This window comes from Aspergillus fijiensis (assembly GCF_003184825.1).
Source record: "Aspergillus fijiensis CBS 313.89 unplaced genomic scaffold BO72scaffold_21, whole genome shotgun sequence".
NCBI lineage: Eukaryota > Fungi > Ascomycota > Eurotiomycetes > Eurotiales > Aspergillaceae > Aspergillus > Aspergillus fijiensis.
The window spans coordinates 328,154-353,776 of NW_024468997.1; the positions used below are offsets into that span (position 1 = coordinate 328,154).

A 25,623-nucleotide genomic window follows, 5' to 3' on the forward strand; every position below is an offset into this window, starting at 1 on the left:
GCAGGCTCTGGAGAAGGAGAGGGCGATGGAGATGGGGGGAAGGGCGGCGGACGGTCATGACCCGAAGCAGGGTTGTTCATGGACGACAAGACAGAAGCTGACGAAGCCAAGAGACGGGATCATCGCCGGGGGTGGGTGGGGGAGATGGCGGACGAAAATCGCATGACGGCGGACGGAAAGATCACCGTGCAGGCGATAGATAGGATGGAAGAGAAGAGAAGAAGAGGATTGGGAGAAGGAAAAGAACGGAAGGGCGGAGGGGGAGGAGGCGGAGGCGGAGGCGGAAGACGAAGACAACGATTGAACAACCAACGTACGAGGGTGCGAAAAAAGAAGAGTGGGTGAAGGAGGGGAGGGGGGGGGAGGGGAGATGGAGGAGAGGATCAGTGAGGGATTAGGGAAGAGAGAGAGATAGAATATGCAGGAGAGAGGGACAGTGAGTGAGTGAGTGAGTGAGTGAGCAAGTGAGAATGAGAGACAGAGAGTGAGAGATGGAGAAGTAAGAGAGGATGACGATCGAAGTCAGAAACTTGGCGGGCGATTCCTGATTTGCCTGGCCCTGGAATGAAGGACGGCCTCAGGTTACCCATCTCAAAGGGGTTAGATCGCGCGGCAACTTGCTGCAATACACAGCCTGCAGCCAACCAGAGGGTCTGACTCTCCAGAAAAGAGCGGAAAGGTTCAGGCACTAAACCCAATTAATCTCTGCACCGCGCGTCTTTCGGCCTCCCCATTGGGACTAGTTCGGAGTCACTGAGCTGAGTCCCTGAGGAAGTATGAGCAGCAGGAGGGGACGGGTGGACAACTGGAAAGAACATACCTACTGCATACTACAACGACTACTGAGTCTATTTACTGAGGATGAAGACTTATCAATCGTATATCACTTGAGTTGCCAGATCGTATGTTTGTCTTCCAGGCTGGTTTTCAACTACCGTTTGTCTTATCTCAGCTCCGCCATCACTCCCGCGGCCAGTATATGTTCCTAAGCCCCGCTTTGCACTGTACTCCACAAAATGCCAAACAAAAATGGCGGATACTTGAAAATGTTGATGGAATTAGAACCGAAGGAATAGTCGAGTGCTGTTCTTAGTTTACCACCAACTTCAACAGCTCCAACAGCTTCCACAGCGCTCAATGATCAATAAGTACCTTAGCGACCTAGTAATCAACTCTGGTCAGTCTCACCGCCCGCATCTCGAGCAATGATCTTGGCGACAATTGCCAAGACCATTGGGTAGATGGGTCGAGTGGCTTGACGATGGATGCGTCTGGCCATCGTCTGACTCCATCCCAAAGTGCAGCTTGTGGCGTGGTTTGGGCACCGCGTAGGTGGCGCAAGCCAGGCCAGTGAAAAAACCCTCGGGTGGTTTCAGATTGCTGTTTTGCTTCTTCGCGGGAGCACCATCACTGTTGACAACTCTGATACAGGAGACAGAAAGGTGCAGGAGAAGTGGTAGATCTCTCGCCGGATTCTGCTTAGCACTCCTAGAGCCGAGTGTCCGTGTCAGCAGTCACCCATAGGCGGGGAGCTGGAACAACTGAATACTATGGCTTGCCAAGAGCAACCGCCAGAGCGACATGTGATCCATCACTCGACGGGGGGTTTCTCATCAATCAGAAAGGCCCCGGTCCAGTTGACATTCGGACTGTCCGGTCTGCCCGCTTGGAGCTGTCGTCTGGAATGCTTACAGGCAGCCAAGAACAAATCATTGCAGATTCGTTAGGAGTCATCACACCCCGTCCAGTAAGATACATATGTGCAGAAATGCGTTGGTGGTCGAGACAAGCTCTGCGACCGAAGGTTGGTGCTGTCAGCAGCCCGACCAGCCACCGACAGCACTCGCCCGGAGCTGATGCCGGTCGGAGTCATCAGCATCCAGTAACCTTTTGTAAAAAGAGCAAAGCTCTTGCTATATTATATGCACTACTCCCCAGGTCCAAGCAACGCATGGCTACTGGTGCAGAGTGAAGTCAGAAGACGTCCCTGCTCCTCCATCCCTCGACCGAGCCATGTGATCTGGCGCGTGTTTGTGAAGCTGGCCGGCTATCGGCAAGACACGTTGCGAAAGAGAGGTGCGGTGGTGCAGCAGCAGCAGCAGCAGCAGCAGGAGGGTGAGACTACGTATGCCCAGGATCTCCCCCAGCAGGTTTACCGGGTTGTTGCAGTGATGTGCAACGTAACTGCCCTTTGAAGATGGGGGTCGGACATCATTGCAATCAGTGGGCATGATGGGGAGCTCGACTGGACGGGACAATGAACTAGCGAGACTGATTCCTTGCTGATCACGCCCATTGACTAACATACAGACACCAGACACCCACCCAGTTGTATGATTCCATTCACCAGTGTCAGTGTTGTAGTGACTTCTGCGGGGAAGACCAAGAGTCGGTCGGCTGGGCCCGTCTTGCCCCAATCGGGCTCAGACCTTCAGCCCATCCGCCGACCCAAAGCTTGCATAAGCGATTAAGCATTGGGCGCTTTCCCCGCCCGCCCGCTATGGAGCAAGCAAGAGTGGAGTGGACCCGGACCCATCATAGTGCAGTCACTTCTCTTTCCCATGTGAGTTTTCCTGGAGACGACAGTCACAACACTCGCCAGAAATCCGGGGAAGATCTTCTTCTACAATCACCGGTATCTTCGGAAAAATTCTCGCCCTATGGTCGTCCGGTTCAGCTTGTTGTACGGTTCGATCCCTATACCGGGGGTACCACCAGCTGCTTAGGGTTTCACAACAGGATCCTGATCCTCCCCGATACTGCCACCATCCCAGTCACTGGCCTGTACAGTACGAGCCTAATCTGGTCCTGTTCAAGGCTAGCTGCTTCCCCCGGACCAGGATTCCGATCCCTCTTCGGCATCGCTCTCAAACTCTCGTCGTCAGAGAGGACTGGGGATCCAATCAGCCTACGGACAGGCGATGGTACCGTAGTGCCGTAGAAAGTTCCTGGGGCGTGGCACGATGGCCTGAAACTCTACGGGCTGCGGGGTTTCAAGGTTGGCAGCAGAAGTGTGAATGATGGGGAAGGAAGAAGTGAGGAGTGAATGACAGCCACCTAACAGTCGGACACTATTTTAAGGAAGCTGAGCCCATGGCTTCCCTCCCGGTCCCTTGGGCTTTTTCCTTCCCTCCCCCCGTGTTCCCATCTTCACTCCAACATCCATCCCCTCACTCAAAGTCATGTTGGTTGGCAACATCTACGTGATTGCGGGTGTCTCCGTCGTTGGTGGCGCCCTCTTTGGCTTCGATATCTCTTCCTTGTCCGCCCAACTCAATGAGAACTCCTACAAATGCTATTTCAACCAGGGTCCGCAGGGACCTCCCTTTACTGATGATGAGGACTGTTCGGGTCCGACCTCGTTGAATCAGGGTGGGATCACTGCTGCCATGGCCGCCGGCTCTTGGCTGGGCGCCTTGATCTCCGGACCGCTGTCGGATCGTATTGGCCGAAAGACTTCCATCATGGTTGGCTGTGTTATCTGGTGAGTACCTGGTACTACCTAGTCACTACTTTCCGGGAGTATGTGTTAATTGCTTTCATGCTAATCACACGCCAACTATTTGCAGGTTGATCGGATCGATTATCATCTGTGCATCGCAGAACATCGGCATGCTGGTGGTGGGTCGCATCATCAACGGCTTGTCGGTCGGTATCGAATCGGCCCAGGTCCCGGTCTACATCAGCGAACTGTCTCCACCCTCGAAGCGTGGTCGGTTCGTCGGCATGCAACAGTGGGCCATCACATGGGGAATCTTGATAATGTTCTAGTAAGTCGTGGCGATTCTCACTCAACCGTCCTCTGCCTCGACTCTTTGCTCACAGAAGTTTCAGTATCTCGTACGGATGCTCCTACATCGGGGGACAGAAGTCCTACAACTACAGCACCGCCTCGTGGCGTGTTCCATGGGGCTTGCAGATGCTCCCGGCCGTGTTCTTGCTCGGAGGGATGATGCTGCTGCCCGAGTCACCTCGCTGGCTGGCACGCAAGGATCGGTGGGAGGAATGCCATCGCGTCCTGGCGTTGGTTCATGCCAAAGGCGACTTGCATCATCCCTTCGTCGCTCTTGAAATGCAAGACATTCGCGACATGTGTGAGCTCGAGCGACAGTACAAGAACGTCACCTACCTAGATCTGTTCAAACCGCAAATGCTCAATCGGACCCTGATCGGCTTGTTCACGCAGATTTGGTCGCAGCTAACGGGCATGAACGTGATGAGTATGTATGACCCCGTGGCGGCAGTCTGCCTTGGCTGATCGTGTCCATAGTGTATTACATCACCTACCTCTTCTCCATGGCCGGCTACACGGGCAATTCCACTCTGCTGGCCTCGTCCATCCAGTACATCATCAACGTGCTGATGACTCTCCCAGCTCTGATCTGGATGGATCGCTGGGGTCGCAGACTTCCCTTGCTGGTGGGGTCGGCTTTGATGGCGATCTGGATGTATACGAATGCGGGGATTATGGCGGTTCATGGGGAGGTGGTTCCGGGTGGAATTGACGGTGTTGCGGCGGAATCGATGCGTCTGCATGGGGCGGCGGCCAGAGGATTGATTGCCTGCACCTACTTGTTCGTCGGTACGTATGATACTTGTTTCCTGCCATGCTCCACTGTCTACCCCATGCTCAACCCCACATGATCTGATCTGAATCTCGTCTCCGTTAGCTTCTTACGCCCCCACCCTCGGCCCCGTTTCGTGGACTTACCCGCCCGAGCTCTTCCCGCTTCGGCTTCGTGGAAAAGGTGTCGCTCTCTCGACCTCGGGCAACTGGGCGTTCAACACCGCACTGGGACTGTTCACCCCGACGGCCTTTGCCAATATCCGCTGGAAGACGTACATCATCTTTGGCGTCTTCAACACTGCCATGTTCATCCACTTCTACTTTATTTTCCCCGAGACCGCCGGAAAGACCCTGGAAGAGACGGAGGCGATGTTCGAAGACCCCAATGGCATCAAGTATCTCGGGACACCAGCCTGGAAGACCAGGGTCAAGACCAGTGCAGTCCGGGAGATGGAGCGCGGCCATGTGGATCTGGAGTCGAAGATGGAGCCGGGCCACACTCACACCGAGACGGTCGCAGCTGGTGAGAAGCGGGTACAAGAGCGCGCGGAGGTTTGAACCAGGCATAGGGTTGAGTTGACGTTGACAGTGGGGTTGCCAATATGTGAAGGGGTTGACGGGCTGTCCATAATCTCGTGACTAGTCCAGGGCATTTGTATGTCAGCTCTTCTTGTAGCATGGCTGATGACCTTGCCGATAATACCGTACTTTCTGAATGAAACCGGCCATGCGTGCTCGTTACTTATCAGACAGTTCATATTACCTACTGCATATCGACACAGGAGATGTATCTTTCTCCTGGAGGTAGACTTCTTTTGCCTTGTACTTTGGGCAGGGTTTGGTGAAGATTGCGATCCGTTCAGTAAGCCTGACACCATGCTCGATTGAAAGTAAATGGTATGCGATATGCCATGCTATATGCCATGCTACATGCTACATGCTATGCAATATGCTATGCAATTTGCTACGCAAAAGCAACGGCTTCCTCTACCCACCATAAAAACCAAACGCACCGCATGCGAAGCAGGTGTCCTCGTCCCGCGAGTCCACCACCCCAATCCCCAGCTTAAGATTCCCTTCTAGAAGAAGCAGCCTCATACAACCCCCGGATGTCGTCGCGCCACTGCCCCTCGTCGACGCGCTTCACCCGGCGATCGTAGGTCATCAACCCATTCACCTCGCCCTCGACGTCCGTCGTCTGCGTCCACACGCCCGCGCTGCACGCGTACCGGCGCACCTGGTCCTGCAGCTCGGTCAGCAGCTGGTGGCTCCGGTAGTTCCAGGCGGTCAGGTCCAGGTCCATCTCGTAGGTTTGGTTGATTGCCTGGATTGCCGTGGGGTTGTTCCAGAGGCTGTTACTTTTGTTAGATATTCGATTCTGGGTTGGGTGTGTAGTTGGCAAGGGAGGGGGGGGGGAGGGGTTAAGGGGTGTTTAGGATGCTGGGAGGGGCAGGAAAGGGTATTTGCCCGGGGGGATTGGGGAAAAGGGAAGCGTACTGCTCGATTGAGACGTTGTGGCCCAGTCCGCCGAATTCGCCCTGGATCGCGATCCGGGTCGGGTCGTAGGGGGTCGAGTCGATGGAGTAGAACGGCGTGCCGCATTGGGGGTTCGCGTAATGGTGGTTATCCTTGATTCACTTCGTGTTAGCTCGGGTGCTATGGTTGTAAATTGTGGAGACAGGGAGACAGGGGATGGGAAAGGTAGGAGGGGCAGGGCTGGCAAACGTACGTGAAAGTCCCCCGCGCCGTGATCGTGCCATCCCGAGGTGGAATCCACCAGCCGCGTCGGATCGAGCTGTTTGACGCGCTCCGTCAGCGACACCTCCGGGTAGTACGAGGTGATCTGCCCCCAGCCTTCGTTGTAGATCACCCAAGCGAAGATGCTGGGGTAGCTTTTCAGCTGGTGGATCATCAGCTCGAGCTGGCGGGCGAATTCCTGCTGCTGGGATTCGTTCGGGAGGATGGTCGCGCCGCTGGCGTCGTTCTCGAGCGGGCGGAGTGACGGCATGTCCTGGATGACGAGGAGGCCTAGCTCGTCGCAGGCGCGGTAGTACAGGGCCGGTTCGAGTTTGATCTGGTGTCGTGAGTGTCTTTTCGAGGGGCTCAGTGGGGAAGGGTCAGCTTACGTGTTTGCGCACCATGTTGAAGCCCAGATCCTTCAGCACGCGCATATCATACTCCATGGCTTCGCGGTTCGGCGGCGTGTACAGCCCGTCGGGCCAGTAGCCCTGGTCCAGCGTGCCGAATAGAAATGTGAAGTTGCCGTTCACCAGCGGCCGCTCGATGCCGTCGACCGTGCCCCGCGAGATGGTCCGGAAACCCAGGTAGCTCGCCACCGTGTCCTCGCCTAGGGTCACGGTTACGTTGTAGAGATTGGGTGCGTCGGGCGACCAGAGCTTGGGGTTGGTGACGTTGAATTGGAACGGCTGGTCGGAGGTGCCGTTGCTAGAACCGATCTCGGACTCGCCCTCGTGGATGGCGATGCGCACGGAGGTGCTGTTACCGGTGGCGCTGTGAACGGTGACGTTGACTGGTTTGGTGGTTGGTAAACAGTGATTGAAGGAGTGTGTAAGGCAGACAGCTGCTTACCCTGTCCGTGCATGTCGCCGCTCAAGTCCAGCTGCGTGATGTAGTTGGCGGGCGCGGACTCAATCCACACGCTCTGCCAGATTCCACTGCAGGGGGTGTAGAAGATGTGGCTGGGGACGAGGTGCTGTTTGCCGATGGGAATCACATAGTCGTCGCTGTCGGTCGGGTCGTGGACATAGACCAGGCTGTAGGGCCTCTGTTAGCTGGGATGGATCGAGGGCTGGAGCTGTGATCTACGTACAGCTCATTGTTCGTCGTCGCGTTGACAAACGGCGTAATGTCCACTGTGAATTCGAAGTATCCTCCCCGATGGAAGCCCGCTTGCTGTCCGTTCACGAACACAGTGGCTTCATAGTCCACGGCCCCGAAGTTCAACAACACGGTCTGTCCACTCCATGAACTGGGGACGGTGAATTTGGTGCGAAACCAAGAATAGAATGCCGACTCTGCTTGGATGCCTACAACAATTGAATTAGCTTCTGCGCTCAAAGGAGGAGCTGGTGCAACCCACCCGACAGCCCGCTCTCGAGACAAGAAGGAATCAACACCTCCTGAGCAAGCGCCTGTCCGAATGGCGGACTTTGCACCGCATCCAGACTTGTGGCAGCCTGATACTGCCAGATCCCGTTCAGATTCTTCCAATCCGACCGCTGTCGTTGCGGTCGAGGATACTCAGGCCAGGGGTTGGTGCCCACTTGGTCGGTCCAGTTCGTCGTCAACGGCGGCTGCTTTACCGCATATTTCGTCGTCTGTCGCGTGGAAAGGTGCTGGATACTGCCGATACTCCGTGCCAGAGACTCGGAGGCCAGAAGGGGTAGAAGCCAAGTGAAAACCCAATGCATGACGACTGTTAATGTCTAGTACAAAAAGTATGCAGCTGAAGTGCAGCAGCAAAATATCCCCCCAGACATGAAACACAGCCTGGGGTATTTATCCCCTTGCGATTGCTACCTAGGATTCATACTGGAGGCGAAGCAGCAAGTGCCGAAGAGGGCCTTAGCCAGCTGATCCTACACCATGTCATCGGGCTTTTGACCCACTCAGGTCAGCATGATTGTCATGGCAGCCCCACGATAAGAGGGGATGATGGGGACACAGAAGCCCTGATATTGAGCAGACGCCAGCAGCACAGGAGTAGGGTCTTGGAGTGCTCCACCGGCCATCACTTGATCGCTTGGCAACCCAGCGTTGTGGTGCGAAGTGGATGGACTCGGGGAGAAGCCATGGGTGATGAACCGGCCCGAATTGTTGACAGCCATGTCCCATCTGTGTCCGAGGACGTGTAGATTGGATCGCCACCTGCCAAATTTGAGGATTTTGAAGCTGTATTTCTTTCTCCAAGTCTCCAAGTATCTTCTCCACCGATGGGTGAGTTGGTAAGAGACTCTGACAGTCAAAATCACTGCATCGGGCCCTGAGCGCTGACTCAGCTGAATCACCCAATGAGGGCCACGGATCACGAAGCAGGTTTTGGCTCCGATGGAGTCTTGGGACTGGGCTGCATGAACGGATTGCCAATCACTGATCTCATCCATTCATATCTCAAGTTTGGGTGCAGTGAATTTGCCTTCTGACCCCTTTCTACGTTCCCTGGTGTTGGGCACTTCCCTCCCTGCACCCCTGCGGGTTCGTCCTATTGTGTTCCAGGGGCATGTGCTTTGTCCATGGTTTATTCTTCCCCGCAGATTCCAGTCTGTCCCCCTTGCCTTTTCTTTCTGTCCAGATGCTGACTCGCAAAAACGTGGCTAGCAATTCTCCCTATCAACTTCTACCCCGCATGTCGCGCATGAATGCTGCCTAGGATGGGCTTCAGGATGAAGGCCTCACCGAGACTACGAAAAGTGGGACTCAGAGGTATACTGCATCATTGCATCAGCCAAGATCCCGAGCGATGATTTCATTAGGTTCGGGTTCAGAGGGATTGCTCGGCCACGCACCAGCCTTGCTGTGGCCCTGTTATTCAGCCCTGCCAAGGTGCATGTAAGTGATACAGCGTGTCAGGTGGGCGAGATTGCTGTGATTGTGTTGTTCTTGTTCATTCCTACATCACGTATTTGGTTCTCCGGTCTCGACCCGAAACTATTGTGGGTGACGTGACCGGCAGGTCATTGTTCCTTTAGATCACCGAGCCATGATAGCCTCGAAGATGAGCGCCGATCGATTGATGCCCCGCTGTCTGTTGGCTGTCATTCCATTTGTTGGGTTCCGATGGGTTCGATGCGGAGGGAAGGTAGGGTCGGTGGTGATCACGGGATGGAGACCGGAGGGCTCGGAAGAGTCCCTGACACCATGCAAGTACTCATACAATGTCCACTTGCACTTATGACTGCGATATACCCAAACTTGGATGTTTGATACTTCTTGCCAAGTAGTGCAAGATCCTAATCCCGCCCAAGGGTTGCTGGAAAACCAGGCGCGGTCTCAATTTCAGGCGTGGCGTCGCACCCCACATTTCCCGGGATTGAGTATTGTCCGCCGGAGGAGCGCCGCCAGGTCCTGCATTCAATGGCAACGAATGTACCGAGTAGTCAATCGAGAAGGTATGCATTGACCACTCCGGCCTCATTATTGATGTTTGTTGTCGGTCGGTCGGTCGCCGAGGCAGGGTGTCACAACTCCAAAAAGGCCGATCATCGCGGGTATGGGGTTCGGCTCGGGGTTCCGAAATGTGCAGGCAGCCGTGGAATCTCAAATGTTGGTCCTCGGTGTCGCTACTGTTGACACGAGGTCCACCATTCTACTCTTGTTCTCTGGGTTGTTCGCTGTCATGCCGGTCGCCGACGTGGGTTTCGATTTCCCAAGTATGATGGGGACGGGCTTAGGCTCGGTGTTCCGAATTGTGAAGCCGTGGAGTCTCAAATGATGGGGTCCTGAGTGTCTCGACTTTTGGAACGTAGTCCACCATTCCATTTTTCGTCGAAGTGGACTCCAGGCTGTCACTTCTGTCGATCACTTTGCAGGTCACATATTTCAGTTATTTTTGTAGTGTTAACAGTCGGCCACATCCCGGCAGCCACTTTCTTCACGGTAACCGACAAGGCCTGGTTGGCTGGACAGTTGCACCCCGCGTATCACCTCTATTTCGGTCGTATATTTTTGATTATCAAGATACATGACATTTTTGCCTACTCATGGTCCGTTTCGCATCCTATTGTGTCCCAGTTCGGGGGATTGATGGGATGCTTGTTCGATGGACCTCATCCTGTAGACTGTCGGGAGAGTGAGTAAGACTTTCGGATAAAGACTGGGGAATGCAATTGGTGGCTTTGCGCAGCACCGAGACAGATAACATAGTAGTTCCCTGCTAATGACGATCTCGAGGGTCTTGATATGGGTTGAAATCGAGATGATGTATGAATAGTGGATAGGAAGGAACATTCGATATGACCTATCTCGCAGATCGCAACACTGAACGGCCAAACTGGCTCAACCAAGCCTTCGCTAATCGACCCAGTCCTTCTTATATGCTGGAGAAGGATCACAGGGTCAGCGACGGTATGGTTAGTCAATGAAAGCATTGCGTCGATGCAGGCTCGCCATGTCCAGCATCTGCCTTGCGTGGGCGCGGGTGTCCAGTCATTCGACAGACAGAGATGGCAAGGACGGGGCGGACCGTGCGCGCGTTTCTAGTAGCATATAAACAGGAGAGATCAAGAAATACCTGCATCAAAAGGATAGAGACAGGCACACTATTCATCTTCACATTCGCAAGGTGCCGAAGGAGGCCGAGGTTGTCCGGCTGCGACAGAAAACCGGAATGAACAGTGTGATGCCCCAATCTCCATCTCGATTCGACCGTATTAGTACCAGATCAGTTAGGTTAACGTAGTCTGCGAGGTCATAGAATATATTTTCAGCTGCTTGGCTACGCCGACATGGCACGCTTTCCATCTGGGATACCCTTGCCGACGGTGGCGAAAATCACCAATCCGGGCGAAATAAGCACGCGATGATAGATGGCAAATGCTGGACCCATGAGTCGAATCACGGATGGCCCGAACAAGCGTATTTCTGTTAGCAGCATCGTGGATAACAAAAGAGCTGAGGCGACAATGTCATGGCGTAAACATGGACAATGGCAAACACCGGTTCAGCAAGCCAAATCTTCCCACCACGAGTCATCAACATTCAGCCAGCCCTGGGAAAAAGTAACAAGAGAACAGGTGTTTGCTACAGATCCTAAGAATTGTACCAAAGGATTGGTCGGCTATTATCTCGTCCGTGATCAACCTGCAGGTCTCTCATGCGGTCAGCACAGAAACTACATTAGCCTCTACGGGGTTGTCCGGCCCCGAGCCCTAGTCCGCCACTGGCCTGCGGCACGTCGTGATCGCTTCGAATTTCCATCTTGTCGCTTGAGTCTACCAGTCCAGTAAGGCCTGCGCCGTGTTGATAACGCTCTCACAAGCTTCGGTGGCAAATTGTGGGTTGCTTGATCCAGACTCCTCCAGACCAGGGAGAGGACAGTCTTCACTGTCACTATCGGGACCGCAAAGTATGACATCGCGTCTCCGCCTGTTGTTTGTGTATCTTTGAATAGGATCGAAAAACACATCTTGTGGGGTAGAGCGAGTAAGCGATCGAGCGAAAGGACCGAAGGCCATCTGCACTCCCAGATCTCTTCGATTCACCTAGTCAGACCAACTAACCCGGATCCGGTGTGGCTTGCGATGGTGTGTCTTGAAGCAGGACATCAAAGCCGATGAACTGCGCCCGGCCTTCAGCTCCTATCTCTCACATAACGGCATTAACAGCTAGCCTGGGTTGTCCATCGTCACGAGTTCAGCTTTCAGCCCTGAACATATCGCAAACATAGACTGCAGAACCCAAAGCCACCGCACATCGGCGACGCCGCCACCTCGTAGCCGCGTTCTCTGTGTAACATGTCCGCCCGGTATTTAAGCCATGAGAGCTCCCTCTCTCCCTGCCAGGAGCTTACCAGGAGATTAAAACCTTGACAATAACTCCACACACTTACAACTTGTCATATAAAGCACAATGACACCTCAACCACTGCGACCAATTTCCTACCGGAATGACCCGCTGGGTACGATCGGTTGTACGGGCCCAGTTCATTCCGAATACAATTTCCTGGCAACAGGCATCCCAAACGAGAATGACCCAAGACCGAACTCAGTCACGATTGACCCGGTCGCATTACATCTTCCTTGGAGAAGCTCCTTCCCCGCAGCGCGACAGTGCCGATTCTGGAGCGAGGCAGAAAATGCCGGCAAGGCACTCCTCCAACAGATCAAGCGGATCAACCGTGCAAACAGCACCAAGAGTGGCTGGGCCAAGATTGAAACGAATGAAGAGGAGATAGAGCTCTCGAACAAAGAGGTGGAGCGAATCGTGAACGCGTCGAGCGCGGCCGTGTATATGAATCCCAACTGTTCTTGCGAGGAGATCGAGATTATCTCACAGCTTAACCTGATACTCTGGATCCATGATGGTGTGGCTCGTGTTACATCTTTCGGCACCGATTGAAGTCGCTGACATCCTCACTGGCAGACATCCTCGAGTCGTCGGATTCACCACACGAGGTAATCATGCAAGCACTTTATGCAAGTGAAGGAGGCTAACATGCGTGACCAGAGTGCAACGATCATCGAGAAAGTGACGGCGAGCTGGGCCGACATTCTTGCTCACCCATATAAATACGCAGCAAACTCTTCAGATATGTTTGTTTGCTTGGCTCAGCAGATGCTGCGCATCGACGGTCAAGGGGAAGGGCTTATTCGGGGATACCTAACGTGGATGGCGTTCATGCGGTCGACAATGCGAGATCAGTTCACTTCCCTCAGAGACTATCTCGACTACCGGGCGGTTGACATCGGACGAGAGTAAGTATCTGATATCCTCATGCCGTCGTCAGAAATCAACAACTGATCCCATCCCCTCCGCCCAGCTACATCCTGGCCGCCGTGAAGTTCGGCAACGGAATTCACCTCTCATCCGCTGAGGAGACACCGCTAGCCCCGTTGATCGCACTGGCCATGGATCACATCATCATGACCAACGACCTGTTCTCCTACGACAAGGAGCGACGCGACTCCGAGACGTGCGCGAACGCGGTTCGATATCTGGAGCAGGTCCTCGCCGTTGACGCGGGTTCCGCCAAAACACTCACCAGCGGCCTGCTCACGCAGACAGAACATCGGATCCATGCGGAGCTGGAGGGTTTGTGTCGTTCGGGTGCGCTGAGTGAGGCGCAGATCCGGTACGCATGGGGTGTGATCGAAGCAGCGGCGGGCAATGTGGTTTTCTCCATCACCACGCGGAGATACAGCCCTATTGGGGCAGGCCCCGCCAGTGGGACGAAAGGTTGAGAATCGAGGGGGATTGTTTTATAGACGATTAAGATAATTAAGATAATACCGATAGACCATCATTCATTGTGAAAGATTCTCTCTCCGATGCTCAAGCCCGCTGGACGTTGGGGTGGAACAGTCATCTCCGGTACATAAAGAACTAAATGGGCACAGACTCGGGCGGGAACGGGGATAACAGCCTGGCCCGCAGCATTCCGAGCTACATATGCTGGGCTGTATACGTACACAGAACACCCTTCCATTGACAAAGTCGCCGTTCGTGCTTAGAGTAATGCTAGAAGTAGCTGTAAGGGTTGATTAAACATGCAGAAAACTACCCTGAAGATGAACATAAACACTGGTGATCCGTCGTCAAAATCATATTGTGCAGATTATGGCTGTTTGTCTACAATCGAAGGGTACAAGGCAACTCTGCACATACTTCTACAATAGTTGCACATGCAGAGAGAAGGCGCTGGCACCGTTCTACTCGACATCACACAACTCAAACCTATTATCCAGTCTCGTGGGATGATACATGGTGCCTATTTACTTATTGTGCTTGTTCACAACCACTCGGTAACGACCCGCTCCCGCGTCGCCCTCTGTCCGATAAGTATTAGCCTTAAATGATCCAGTGCTTCGAGGATGTAATATCACATGGAAGTTTGTGGAAGTCACCCGTGTGTGGAGAATGAGGGTTAAACACATATTCACTAACAATACCAAGCCCTCATTTTACCAAGATATCAAAAGGGAAGGAATGAATAATGATGCTATGAGGATCAGGTGAAACCTCACTTGGAAAATGGTAATGTTACGCTTCAAATCACCAAGTGTCCGATCTAGCCATCCATGTGATATAGTTCGAAAAAGAATGATCTAAAATCTTGGAATTGATGTTGGGAGTTCTTGGACATCTACCCCGTATGTAAGCATCCATTATGATGTGCAGCCGATACAGATACCTGATATTGGAACGTTTGAGGCACACAACTGGTACTTGGGGCAGCTATAGCAAATCATTTTCTCTCAAATAATCTATATATGATCAGAAACAATGCCACGTGAACGAAATGTTGGAGCTTCAGGGCTAAGTTCATATGGTATGGCAAGTGAATCTAAGGATAAGCGGATACTCCCGCTGGTAAGTACTTGGAATTGGTTGATGAGGTTGAGTGGTTGTACTCTGGTATACAGAATTGTCCTTCCGACATTGAGAATTTGCAGACAATAATCACTGGCAGCATTCCATATTCTAGATTGAGCTATCATCTGAGGTAAATGCAACCAGCTTACAGTAGTTGGAGGCTGGGAGCTGGTGAAGTTCTTCCAAAGTGTAATCTGACCTAACTCCAGTTCTCCAACTTTTGTTTCCAACGACATGGTTCATTCCAGTGGTCATATTGACCGCCTATAATAGAAATAGTCAGTGGGTGGTCACTTGATTGTTTTGGGTAGGTAGATAAATAACATAGGAAGCAACCCCTATCGTAGAGACAATGTTCTGCCGAGTGCCCTTTACTACGACCTACGAGGGTTAGTCAGGAAGAGAAACACATTGGATCAAGTGATGAGTACATTTTTTGCATGGCGCATTCGGTTTGCAGTCCTCTTCCCAGTGCCCAAATTGCCGGCCTCGAAAACTTTTATGAGCTAAGCATACCATGGATCATGAGTAGTACTCACAACGATTGCAACGTAGCTCATCCTTGCCCGCCCATGGGCATTTCCGGGAGGGGTGCATCTTTGAACTGCAAGTCGAGCACCCATAAGAGAGATTACTACTGAGCCGCCGCTCAGGTCCTTGAAAGGGTTTGTAGCGCCGCCCACGTTCTGGATAGGATTGAGTCTTTGATTTGTTAACAGAGTAACTGTCCGCAATCTCGCCGTTGCAGAAGGAGGGAGATGTTTTGTCATCAGGTAGAGCTTGGTCAGATTTGTGAGGCTGGGACTCGTAGGCAGCCTTCGGTCGCGCATTTTCTCGGTTCAATGCATAGGCCGTTGTCGGAATCGTTTGCGTAATGTCATTCACCGTCGAATGAGCGCCTTTCCCGTTTTCTGAACCACCGCAAGGGACAAAACTTTCGACAAATCTGTTTATCTCCCGTTCGTTCTCTGTTAGATAGTTCCCCGTATGCGCAGAAATCTTACTAGTCTCTTCCCAATCAGATAATGTAATATCTTGAAGGCCATGCTCAACGTTAAACCGGTAATACTCGCCACTATTCCCGTAGCGATGGTGCATACGTGCTGCTACCTCCTTGGAAGATGTTACCATTTTCTTCAAAGCAGTAATGATAGATGATCGTTTGTCTTGGATGGTTACCACATCACCTAGACCAGTCCCAATGCTAAGGATTCTCATCGTCCGGCGCTCAGGGTACACTTGCTGCGCCTCTCTCGTCAGAATTTCGCACGGATTGTTGTATCCGAAACCTGCATCAACAAACTCAATACGATCGCGGCCAACTTTTATTGACTTAAAAAAGGTCGTGGCTGCTGAGGTAGCACGTGCGACTTGCCAAAGAGAAGCAGTCTCAAAGGCAGTAGACGAGTCGTACGTCCTGAAGAGCGTTGGTGGCGCATCCACATTGTCCTTTGTACTTGCTAGGACCACCCTATGGCTTATCAATATTTTCAAAGAATTTATTCTTCTTTCAACCCTTACGTTTTCTTGCATGTGTGATCTCGGAAGACCATGTCTGAGTGCGGACACGTCTCTATAGTAGCAGGGTCATCGCTGCGACGAGTGATGCAATCGGCGTCCGTGCAGTACTCCCTCACAATTCTTTTTATGGCAGACTCGAGTGCTTTTGCAGAGAATGCACCTCTGGGTGACGCTGGTAGAATTGATGTCCGTTTCGGAGTGAAAGATTGTTGGGCAACCTTCTTATACGCTTTAATACATTCGTCGGTAGACATCCCTAACCTTCCAAGCATTATCGCTATGATCCTAGGAGTATTTAGTAATGATACAAAACGCACGTAGGATGCTTCCTCATACCCGCCTGTGCTTGTGCCTCCGATCAGGTCGAAATACTCGCATGGTCGCGGAACTTCGTCAAGACACTTGACATCCCGTATCCTCTCCATGATTCGTTCTAAGATGAGAAGACTTGAAATGCCGCGAATTCCACCGCCATCTTCAGAGGCGTCAGCGATTGAAGTCGGGTAACTGCGTCAGTCTTACTTACCAAGCGAGAGGACTCTTAACGGCTCGCAAGAGTCCGTCATTGTAGTTCAAGCCTCAGAAGACTATGGCCACTTGTTAAAGATGAGAACGATTGCCAAAAAAAAATAAGATCGGGTTTGAAGACACATTACCAAAGGGCTCAAGTTGGACAGAGTGGGAGATGTCTTGTCTTATCTACACTGAAAGCTCAACCCACCGCGCCACCCACTTACCCCGCACTCTCATGCGGACGGCACCTATTTATAGATCTTGTTCGATGCACTCAGTTCGATGCAATAAGTTACTGTATTATCCATAACAAGTACAGTATCCGGCTCTGCCTGTCTGCTACAGAGTTGGAGAAGCTATTTGGATAGATTTCCGAAGATACTAGTATTTAATGAAGATGTGTTAACCTCGGGATAATACATCCCCACCCTAAGTTGAACACGCAAGATCTGATAACATTAGCTTTGGAAGAATTCAAAGACCTGAATTGGCGTTATTTTGAGATGGGAAAGGCCTGTCTGTTTATGTTCAGTCCTCAATCGCAACCTAAATGATCCACGCAAAACGATTGACAAGAATTATAGTTTTACAATTTCTAGAGATCGTGAGCTCCAATGTATGCATTTCGTTCCTCGTCAGATGCCGAGACGCCTTCTAAGACCAATCAGTTCAAGTTAGTATTCTATTCATGGCTGTTTTGACACATGTTTTTCTGACTATGACACTAGACTGGGCTTTTCAATACATGCTCAAAGGTCGTGCTTAACATTTTTGTGTAGTGGTTTAAAGGCGCCCTACTGCTCTTAGTAGGAAATCGAGTTGTAAACCTGTGTAAGTTGGAATTGATGTATGTAATGAGTTGCTTTCTGAAGCCGCATCAGAAACCACAGTATCGGATAAAGAATGTTCCCAATGATTGGAACGCGCTTGGAATCACGGGGTGGGACACTTCGAAGAACCCTGCATCTAAAACAAGCAAGTAAACCTGCAATCCCGGCGCCAAACACAATGACGTGGTTGGGCCAGTTGCTGCCACGTCCCAATGCATCGAGTCCAGCTGAATCCCGCCCAAGGGCGGCGCGCATTCATCCTCACCATCTTATTTACAATCGCACGCTCGACGATTATTCGCGCAAGCGGCTATCTTTCATACAACGCCGCAATAATGGCTGCCTTGCGGAAGCTCAGAAAGACCCTTGGAGCACGGCAAAGAAAAGGTCAAGTCTCTCCAATTGATGAACTTGGTCCGTAGAAATTATCGCAGCCGTCCGCTGCAGGTTCTTTGCCGTTCAAGTTTCCTGACGACGTCGAAGTTTATTATAATTAATACATGGTTTGTCCACCGCTTAACAGATGACCGAAGTACTATTGAAGAGTTGCCCCTGCCTTTAGCTGGCAAAGTGGTCTTCAAGAATCCAGTCACACTTGAAGAGCATTACCAGGACAACATCTACGCCAATCATCGTAATACGGTTTATTTTAGTACTGCGAATGATGATGGGCTTAAAAGTATTTGCAGAGTTGATTCGGTGGTGATCAGATTTAAGGTAATTCGTCCCAGCGTTATTGTCATCTACAGTGTTTCATTTTGGAAAGGACGCCTTATCTGATGAATGATCATGACCGCCAGTTTCTTAAGAGCCTATGACCAACCAATCCTGAGAATGAGCAGAAACAGATTGAGGACACTAGAGGAGGTCTTTTAGAAGACCTTTACCGCTAGGTCCTTGAGTCCTCGGACTTTAAACGATGGAGAGATCACGAAAAAGCCCGAATACTTTAGACCTGAGGCGACGATGGAAAGGGCAGGACATTGCTAGTCTGCGGCATTATCAGAGAAATGAAGAAGCCGACCAGCGATTCAGATCTCCTGTTGTTCATCTTTTGTCGAGCCGCCGATCCAGATGTTAATAATGCTACCGCTATTCTTCGCTGCCTTGTCCGTTAGCTTGTCGATCAACATCCATCGCTTATTCCGCACATACGAAAGCGGTATAATCGATACAAAGACACGAAGTCTTACTTTACACTTTCTCAGAGGTCACGGACTACCTGGAAATCAAGCTTTGCCAAGCACTATCCTCGTGGTTGACGGTCTCGTTGAATGTCAGGCCGGTTCTTCAGGCCTTTTTCACAGGATCACGCAAGACTGGTCGCTATGCTCTGACTACCGCTGCCTTGAATGAAGTTAGGCTCGCTCCGCGAGACCAGCAAGCAATAGTATCAGGTTGTAGTTCGCTCCTCCACAGCACAGACGTAGTGGCTGAATGCTTTCAAAAGCTGTCATGACCTGCAATGATTACAGCTTTGCAAGCTCTCAGTCCCGTCGAAATACACTGCCCAGCAGCATATGGACTCAGGCAGCTCATTATGTGTCACTCATAGCACTAATCATGTGCTGTCATGCAATTATGTGATACACATAGCCGCCCGCGCATCCCAAGAGCAATAACTTCAATCCTATTGTTTGCAGCGTAAGACCGCAGCGGTGAATCATCCTCGTACCCATCAAGACTGAGAATAAGTCATCTAGGATATTCTGTAAAGCCTGGCTTGCACCACTCAATTCTTGCATGAATTGAGTCAACCACCTCACCAGCTCCATCAGGATTTTCATTAGCTGCCGTAATTCCACTCGCTGGCATGATTTCGCTGCCCGGCATCATGGAAAGTAAAAATGGAATTTGAATAAATTCGAGCCCCTGCGGTCTTTGGGCAGAGAAAAAGCTGGCCATCTTGCCTTATCCAAGATCTTCGCAACGGGCGAGACAGTAACTAGTAAACTTTGACAGGAGCTGTCTCGTGGCACACCAAGATACGAACACTTGGGATTGCTGACTAATTTAATCTAGCACCGATCTCGGGATCCGTTGACTGTAACCTAGATCAACATAGAACGGACATGCCGTTTTCAGAAAGTACCATGCATGTGTAATGTTCTGCGTACTGCTGTCAAGTGATGTAGGTGTGCACAGGGCTTTGTGCATCATCGAATCATATGCCTATACCATGAAAGCTGTTTGCCCATAGAATGTATACTATGCATTTCAGAAATCTATCATCCAAGACACGAGATCACCGTTCGCGATTCTCTACACCATTTTTGGTTCGAGGTATTATCTTCGTATCTGGCGAGATTCGAAAAAGAGGTGCTGCAGCCTGCGAACATGACTTCGCGACTGGGGAAAAGCATTCATTAGTCTCTCATACTCTTCAGTCCACATTGGTATGGCCTACGTACTAGAACCGACTATGAGTAGGTGACCTTTCAGATGAGATAACTTTCAAGTGTCGTAGTATCCGCCATTTTGACAGATAGATCTCACTATAGAACGATGCCTCTTTGTGGCAATATAGGGCGTTGCAGTCTCAGAAAGCCAGTCTCACAAAGCCAGTCTCAGAAAGCCAGTCTCAATGAAATTCTCGATAGCGGTCTGTCGACCAACCAGGCCTCCCGGACAAGATGAAGAACTAACTGTCACTTTTTTTTCAAGCATGCGATCCAACCCAAATGACGAGAAGTCCTATTCCCAACCTCTGGACCAAAGGCGACCCAGGAGCACGAGAGCTTCGTCTTTGAAAAAGTCATTCTCAACAAATTGCAACCGGATGGCGCCATTGTCCTCGAGAGAACGAACCAGCCGGATAGTCAACTGGTCAGATGCCATTTTGCCCAGACTGCCCTTGGTGCCCTCTGCAATCTGCGTGAGGACCCAGTCGATGGTTTGATCTAGCGGCGGTGGCGGCCCCCCCACAAAGTCAAGCTCAACTTCAGGCTTGCCCACGTCATGCGCGTCAGCAATAGCGGCGATAGTTATCTCTCTGGGATTTTTGCTTGTGAACTCAATACTGGGGCGCCACTTTATGGAGTTGTTCCGGAGGGTGATTCGGAGGCGCTCGCTGGCACGGAGCACATCATGGCCACATTTGTCCCTCACAGCCGCCTTGGCGGATCCCTCACCTGCAATGTCAATCACAGCCCTAATACCTTGATCTGTGATCTCGGCCTTCTTGAGTGAGACGCTGTACCAGAAACGCACCGACGCATACACGGCCCCGTTCTTCGATGTCGACGAGCTCTGGTCATGACCAAAGAAAGCGTACGGCTTTGCGGCTTCCCGGAATGTTTTCTGGCTCATTCCAAAAGCTGCAACCTGCGCGGCACCCAAGATGGCGGTATAATCGGTACGCCCTGACGTCACCTTGCTCCATATCTTTGACAACGGCCGTCCTTGCTTTGCCTGGTGCTGCAGAGCCTCGAAAACCGTAGGGGCCAAGTTGTCACCCATCTCGGATGCGGTATCCATTACCGATGGTTCATCGCAATGACAGGCCGGTGGCAGACCCAGGCTGTTCATAGAGAATATGATGAAAAGATATGATACTGGACGGCCGTGAACTTGAACGGTCTCGTACTTGAATTTCAGGAACTCCAATCTCATGTTGAGCACGTGGTCCCAATAATCAGGCAAAGCGCGGGATTCGAGATAGGCTGGAAGGGCGAAGCCGAGGGGCCCGTCCTTGGTGATCATCTGGGTTACGTAGCCGTTGACCTGTGCCTCAAAGTCGGCAATGCTTGGATACCCGCCACCCAGAACCCCAGTTTCGGCGCTCGGATCATGAATGAGGATAGATGGTGGGTTTAGTAGGTCGGCGTGTCTAAATTGGAGCTCGAGACTGTCTTCGGTCGTGGTGACCATGGCCGGTCTGCACCGTACTAATACCTGCGCTAACACCACTGCGACGGGTTGGGAAAATGGCGCCTGATCGGTGCTGCGATAAAAGGCGAGCTGTAGGTAGCCCGCCATGACGAGCTCCTCAGCAGATACATCAATATATAAAATGGGGTACCACGGGTAATTTAGGGTTTCCATGCTCAATCGGACCTTGAGGAATGGTACCCGGCCAATTTCTACCTCGGGAAAGCTTTTCGGGGGTACCATAAAGTGCGCGAAAGACGCTTCGGAAATCCCAAAGGTGAGTGCATTAACGGTTGCATTGTTTTGACGAGCCTGCGACTCAGTCTCTAGAAGAATGTCGCGCGTGACATTTGCGACAGTTGAGTCTAGCTCGAGGAGCTCAACTGTAATCAACGTACGCTCACCAGTTGCAAATCCTTTGGCCGTTATGTTGACGTTGTATAGTACGCCTGGCACAAGATGAGAGAGAGTGGTGTCTCCCTTGACGGATGGCTTTTTGTCTGTTACCACGGTGTTGATGCTATTAACAAAGATGTTATCCGGTCCTGCCGTTATAAATATGGAGACCTCATGCACTGTGCTCTGAAACTCTCCGACTACAGTTATGCGTGCCGCTGAGAAAACTTGCTCTCTCGGCACATCGAAGATCTCTCGCGGCGGGTCGAACCAACCATCAGCCTTACCCTCAAACCGAAGGATTTTGATGATAGATTCGGGCATTTTTCCAGTATGGCACGGCAAGGTAATGCCCAGTAAGATCTGTGTCTCTATCGATGAGAGATAAAATGCGAAATAGTCCCCTCATGCTCTGATTGAAAGGTTGTTCTTGTGTGCGAAGGACAGGGACTATGGGTCGTATAAATACCGCCCCTAAACAGTTACCCCTTGACTTGGAGGTCCGAAGACTCCATGATGGTTTCCCAGGCTCGTGATCTACACAATCCGAACATGACCCATAGATATCATCTCAAGGCTTATCAAGCGAGACCTGGGCCCGTGGTTGGTGTAAGTCTGGACACTTGGTATAAAGACGCAAACGGAGAATACGAAAATATCTGGATTGAAATACGGGTTCAGTTCAGCGAGTATCGGGTCGTATTCGCACCTGACCCATCAATTTGCACGTTATGGAAATGCCTATTTGTTCGTACGGAAAATTAGTTCCAAGCTTGTGACCTATAAAGGAGTCTCCAGACTGGAAATCTCGTACAATCTATCTCACATGCCGTTTGAGAGAAGCTGAAATTTAAAGGTATACGAAGTGTTTATGTCACAACTGAAATAGGAAAATCCTAAGCCCCCGGCCCAAATGTTACAAACGTGTCTCTGACAACACAGATCTGAGATAGCATATATTAAACCCAGGCTATTCTAGGAAGAGTCTACGTAATTCATCTGTAGTGTGAATGCAATCAAAACGATGCAAACTGAGTCTAGATAATAATCTTGTATAAGACGCCTCCTGCTTTCTGATTTAGAACATAAAAGAATATCTGACCGCTTCCTGGCTGGCTGCAAACGCGACCTATAATTCTATTAGAGATATTGGAAAAATTGTGTTATGATTATTAAAGGTGCTTCTCGCATTCTAGGTTATGATAGTAAGGCCCTGTGCTACATTAGTCGACTTGAATATTATTTGCGCTGCGTCACCCCAAATGATAGACTTAGTTAACTATATTCTTGATATGAGAGAAATATGCTTTATTATCAGCAGATATACCATTACTAATGTATTCCATCTTTTAAGACCTCGCATGGAATGGCGATCCCAGAGTAAGCCACTATTTCGATGTTTCTGCACGAACCTGCCATTTCTGCTTTCCTCGATGCGGTCGCTCAGCGAGAGAAAATCCCCAGTACTATGCAGAACAGCGCCTGCTTTCACGGTATCTGCACCTCGGTCTGGCCGTCAAGGTACCAGTCATGTAGGGCAAGGGTCAAGTTCGACGGTGCAGGGGACCAGAATGCAGTCTGATGAGGATAGAAGGGTGAACAACAATCATCGGATTCTCGAATGCTTGTGGCTCTTGTCTGTGTAAGACGAAATAAAAACAAGACAAGAAAAAGGAAATGGCAGGTTGAGGTAGGCCCGGCTGACGTATCCCCCAGTATGTGGAGGGACGATTTGAAAAGGATTGGGATAGAGCCGTGCACATGCGGAATGGAAGGAACTTGGCGGAATTTTTAGCTGTTCCATCCTTTCTTCATTTCGTGTGAAGATGCATGAGAACAACCTGATCTCACGCCCTGGGTATTTCTGGACAGATCTTGTTGGTGAGTACTGGGATATGGAATGAAGGCTAGATAAGTTGAGTCGGAAGACTAATATACTGCATTCTTCCATGCTTCCCTGGCGGAAGACGGAATCGGACATCCTTTCACCGGCGCGACTTGGTGAGACTAGATTACTTATCCTCTAGAAGTGACGTTCATAGTCTGCCTGGTGTACTGGAGCGATATCGACGATGAAGTAGCAACTTCTTGCTTGCATCACCATTGCATGGTAAATCCGAATCGAGTGACACCCTGGCCATATTTCCGGGACAGCCTGGCTGTATTTTTGTGGCTCTCGCCTTGAATCCTAGACCGTAAGCTGAGTATGAGAGACATAACGATGCATCCAGAAGTCGATTATCAGTGTCAAAGTCCGTAGAGTAGGTAGCAAAGTTGAATGCCCCATTTAACTCATGAAGCATGCTTTGACGAGGCTCGCAATCATAATCGTCACAGCATCTGGCTGTTGAATATGTCATCTTGGTAAGCTCTCGAGCCACAGTTCAAGATGCTTGAGATTTTCGAGATCAGATCAAATGCACTACCCTCTTGTGTCGTCCGCCAGATGCCAATGTTGGCCATACCATAGCTGCTCTTCGTTTCATCCCAGAAATGAGCCCACATTTCACAGACAGGCCCTTCTGTGGTGACGGAGAAACAGAGGGACATCGGAGTTAGAGACCCCGCTAGCTGAGGGCCTCGTGTTTCGAGCGGCGGCGCATCAGCAGCCCCAAAGAGGGCTTTTTGAATATTCACTGCCGAGGCACCACCCACTGCTGCCTGGTTCTGTGCTTGATAGAGTTTTCCGCCGGTTGCACCCGACTTCGCCTCGACGAGGAGGAATGGAAAGCGTAAGCTCAGTGGGGTCACACCGGGGTCGCTGATAAGCTCACTGGTGTCCTGGAGGTCGTTCAACAGGAAGTCTGCGTTCGTGATTCCTGCGGAATGCAGTGCTACTGCAAGGGCTCGATCTGAGAGCCCTAGGTAGATCTCGGGACGGGAACCTTTCAGCCAGAATGAGAGCGTTGGCTCAGATAACACCGATAGGGTTGTGTCTCTGTGGAGAATCGGTGCACCTGCGAGCTGCGCTGAAGGAATTGGAGACGAACTTTCTAGTTTTATGCTCCTCTGCGAGCGTTCTGACTCGCCAGGTCTGGTTTGATTGCATAGCAGTCTTCCTGGGACAGAAGGCCGCGAAAGTGCCGGGACATGGACTTTAGGTTTAATATCAGACCTCCAATCTAGTAGGTAAAATAGTGTTAGCCCTCGACTTTGGAGGATATTGAGATGGGTGAAATGCACCACGATTTCGTGCTATTACTAGATTTGATGACTTCAGGCCGTTCAGAGCCTCGTGTATGGACTCAGCCCACTCGGCTTCACCGGCTTGAGTGGCCGCCCACTCCATTGACTGAGATTGGAGTTTGGCTGCTAAAAGTTTGAGGGTAGCATGGTCCGCAGGAAGATAATGAAGCACGGGATTGATTCGAGTGTCAACCTCTTGCGGTGCCTTCGCATCAACATAGATTCAGGCACGGAAAAGCGTACGTGCTCGGTAGGTGGACTCGCTCGGCTTGCGTGGACTAGATGAGCGGGACCTTCTGGTGGATACCGATGATAGAGAAGGCGGAGGCAACATTGTGGGGACTACGTCGGGATACCAATTCGCCATACTGCCTGAATTCTGTGTTTCAAGCTGTGATAGATGCTGCCTCGTCAAGGGAAGGGTAGTCGGCGAGAATGAAGTCGGAGTCAACCTGGCGTGTTTGGAATCCTGCTCATGAGGTGCACAGGGATCTGCGTGTCGCTTCATGTTTGGCCTTCTACAAGGGACGTTTTATCCACCGAGTCTCGGTGAAGCGAGGGGATTTATCTCTTATCGTTCCTTGACGCGTTCAAATCAGCGGGGCGGCATATAATAAATAGGTAGATGACGCGGGGGCTTGTCATACGCTCAGCTGTGGTGTTTGTGTTTGTATTGAGAGAACACGCGGT

At 51.1% G+C, this 25,623-nt stretch overlaps 6 protein-coding genes across 6 annotated transcripts; 2 read left to right on the top strand and 4 right to left on the bottom strand.

Moving 5' to 3' along the window:
- Window positions 1-3,182: 3,182 nt before the first annotated feature.
- BO72DRAFT_377055 (sugar porter family MFS transporter) lies at window positions 3,183-5,125 on the top strand (the record flags this gene model as incomplete). Its single annotated transcript, XM_040941242.1, has 5 exons — window positions 3,183-3,484; window positions 3,570-3,770; window positions 3,835-4,224; window positions 4,245-4,582; window positions 4,671-5,125. 5 exons carry the CDS (start codon window positions 3,183-3,185, stop codon window positions 5,123-5,125), a joined length of 1,686 nt encoding a protein of 561 aa, XP_040801682.1.
- A 422-nt stretch (window positions 5,126-5,547) lies between these two features.
- Window positions 5,548-8,078, bottom strand: BO72DRAFT_527511 (putative hydrolase). Its single transcript, XM_040950106.1, has 7 exons — window positions 7,668-8,078; window positions 7,398-7,614; window positions 7,157-7,341; window positions 6,694-7,097; window positions 6,297-6,641; window positions 6,065-6,195; window positions 5,548-5,919 (listed from the first exon to the last, which is right to left on the bottom strand). The coding sequence occupies exons 1-7, from the start codon at window positions 7,996-7,998 to the stop codon at window positions 5,634-5,636; spliced, it is 1,899 nt and encodes a 632-aa protein (XP_040801683.1). The 5' UTR covers window positions 7,999-8,078; the 3' UTR covers window positions 5,548-5,633.
- Window positions 8,079-12,104: 4,026 nt separating this feature from the next.
- BO72DRAFT_527513 (terpene synthase family protein) lies at window positions 12,105-13,485 on the top strand (the record flags this gene model as incomplete). The annotated part of the gene is made up of 4 exons (XM_040950107.1): window positions 12,105-12,608; window positions 12,668-12,699; window positions 12,752-12,999; window positions 13,065-13,485. The coding sequence occupies exons 1-4, from the start codon at window positions 12,155-12,157 to the stop codon at window positions 13,483-13,485; spliced, it is 1,155 nt and encodes a 384-aa protein (XP_040801684.1). The 5' UTR covers window positions 12,105-12,154.
- Window positions 13,486-14,677: 1,192 nt separating this feature from the next.
- Window positions 14,678-16,704, bottom strand: BO72DRAFT_527514 (FabD/lysophospholipase-like protein; the record flags this gene model as incomplete). The annotated part of the gene is made up of 6 exons (XM_040950108.1): window positions 14,678-14,998; window positions 15,049-15,105; window positions 15,157-16,088; window positions 16,139-16,423; window positions 16,475-16,613; window positions 16,665-16,704. 6 exons carry the CDS (start codon window positions 16,702-16,704, stop codon window positions 14,817-14,819), a joined length of 1,635 nt encoding a protein of 544 aa, XP_040801685.1. The 3' UTR covers window positions 14,678-14,816.
- Window positions 16,705-20,175: 3,471 nt separating this feature from the next.
- Window positions 20,176-22,071, bottom strand: BO72DRAFT_495974 (carboxypeptidase-like regulatory domain-containing protein; the record flags this gene model as incomplete). Its single annotated transcript, XM_040948590.1, has 1 exon — window positions 20,176-22,071. One exon carries the CDS (start codon window positions 22,069-22,071, stop codon window positions 20,176-20,178), a length of 1,896 nt encoding a protein of 631 aa, XP_040801686.1.
- A 1,823-nt stretch (window positions 22,072-23,894) lies between these two features.
- BO72DRAFT_508994 (uncharacterized protein) lies at window positions 23,895-25,267 on the bottom strand (the record flags this gene model as incomplete). The annotated part of the gene is made up of 3 exons (XM_040949309.1): window positions 23,895-24,869; window positions 24,931-25,128; window positions 25,165-25,267. 3 exons carry the CDS (start codon window positions 25,265-25,267, stop codon window positions 24,079-24,081), a joined length of 1,092 nt encoding a protein of 363 aa, XP_040801687.1. The 3' UTR covers window positions 23,895-24,078.
- Between the last annotated feature and the right edge of the window lie 356 nt (window positions 25,268-25,623).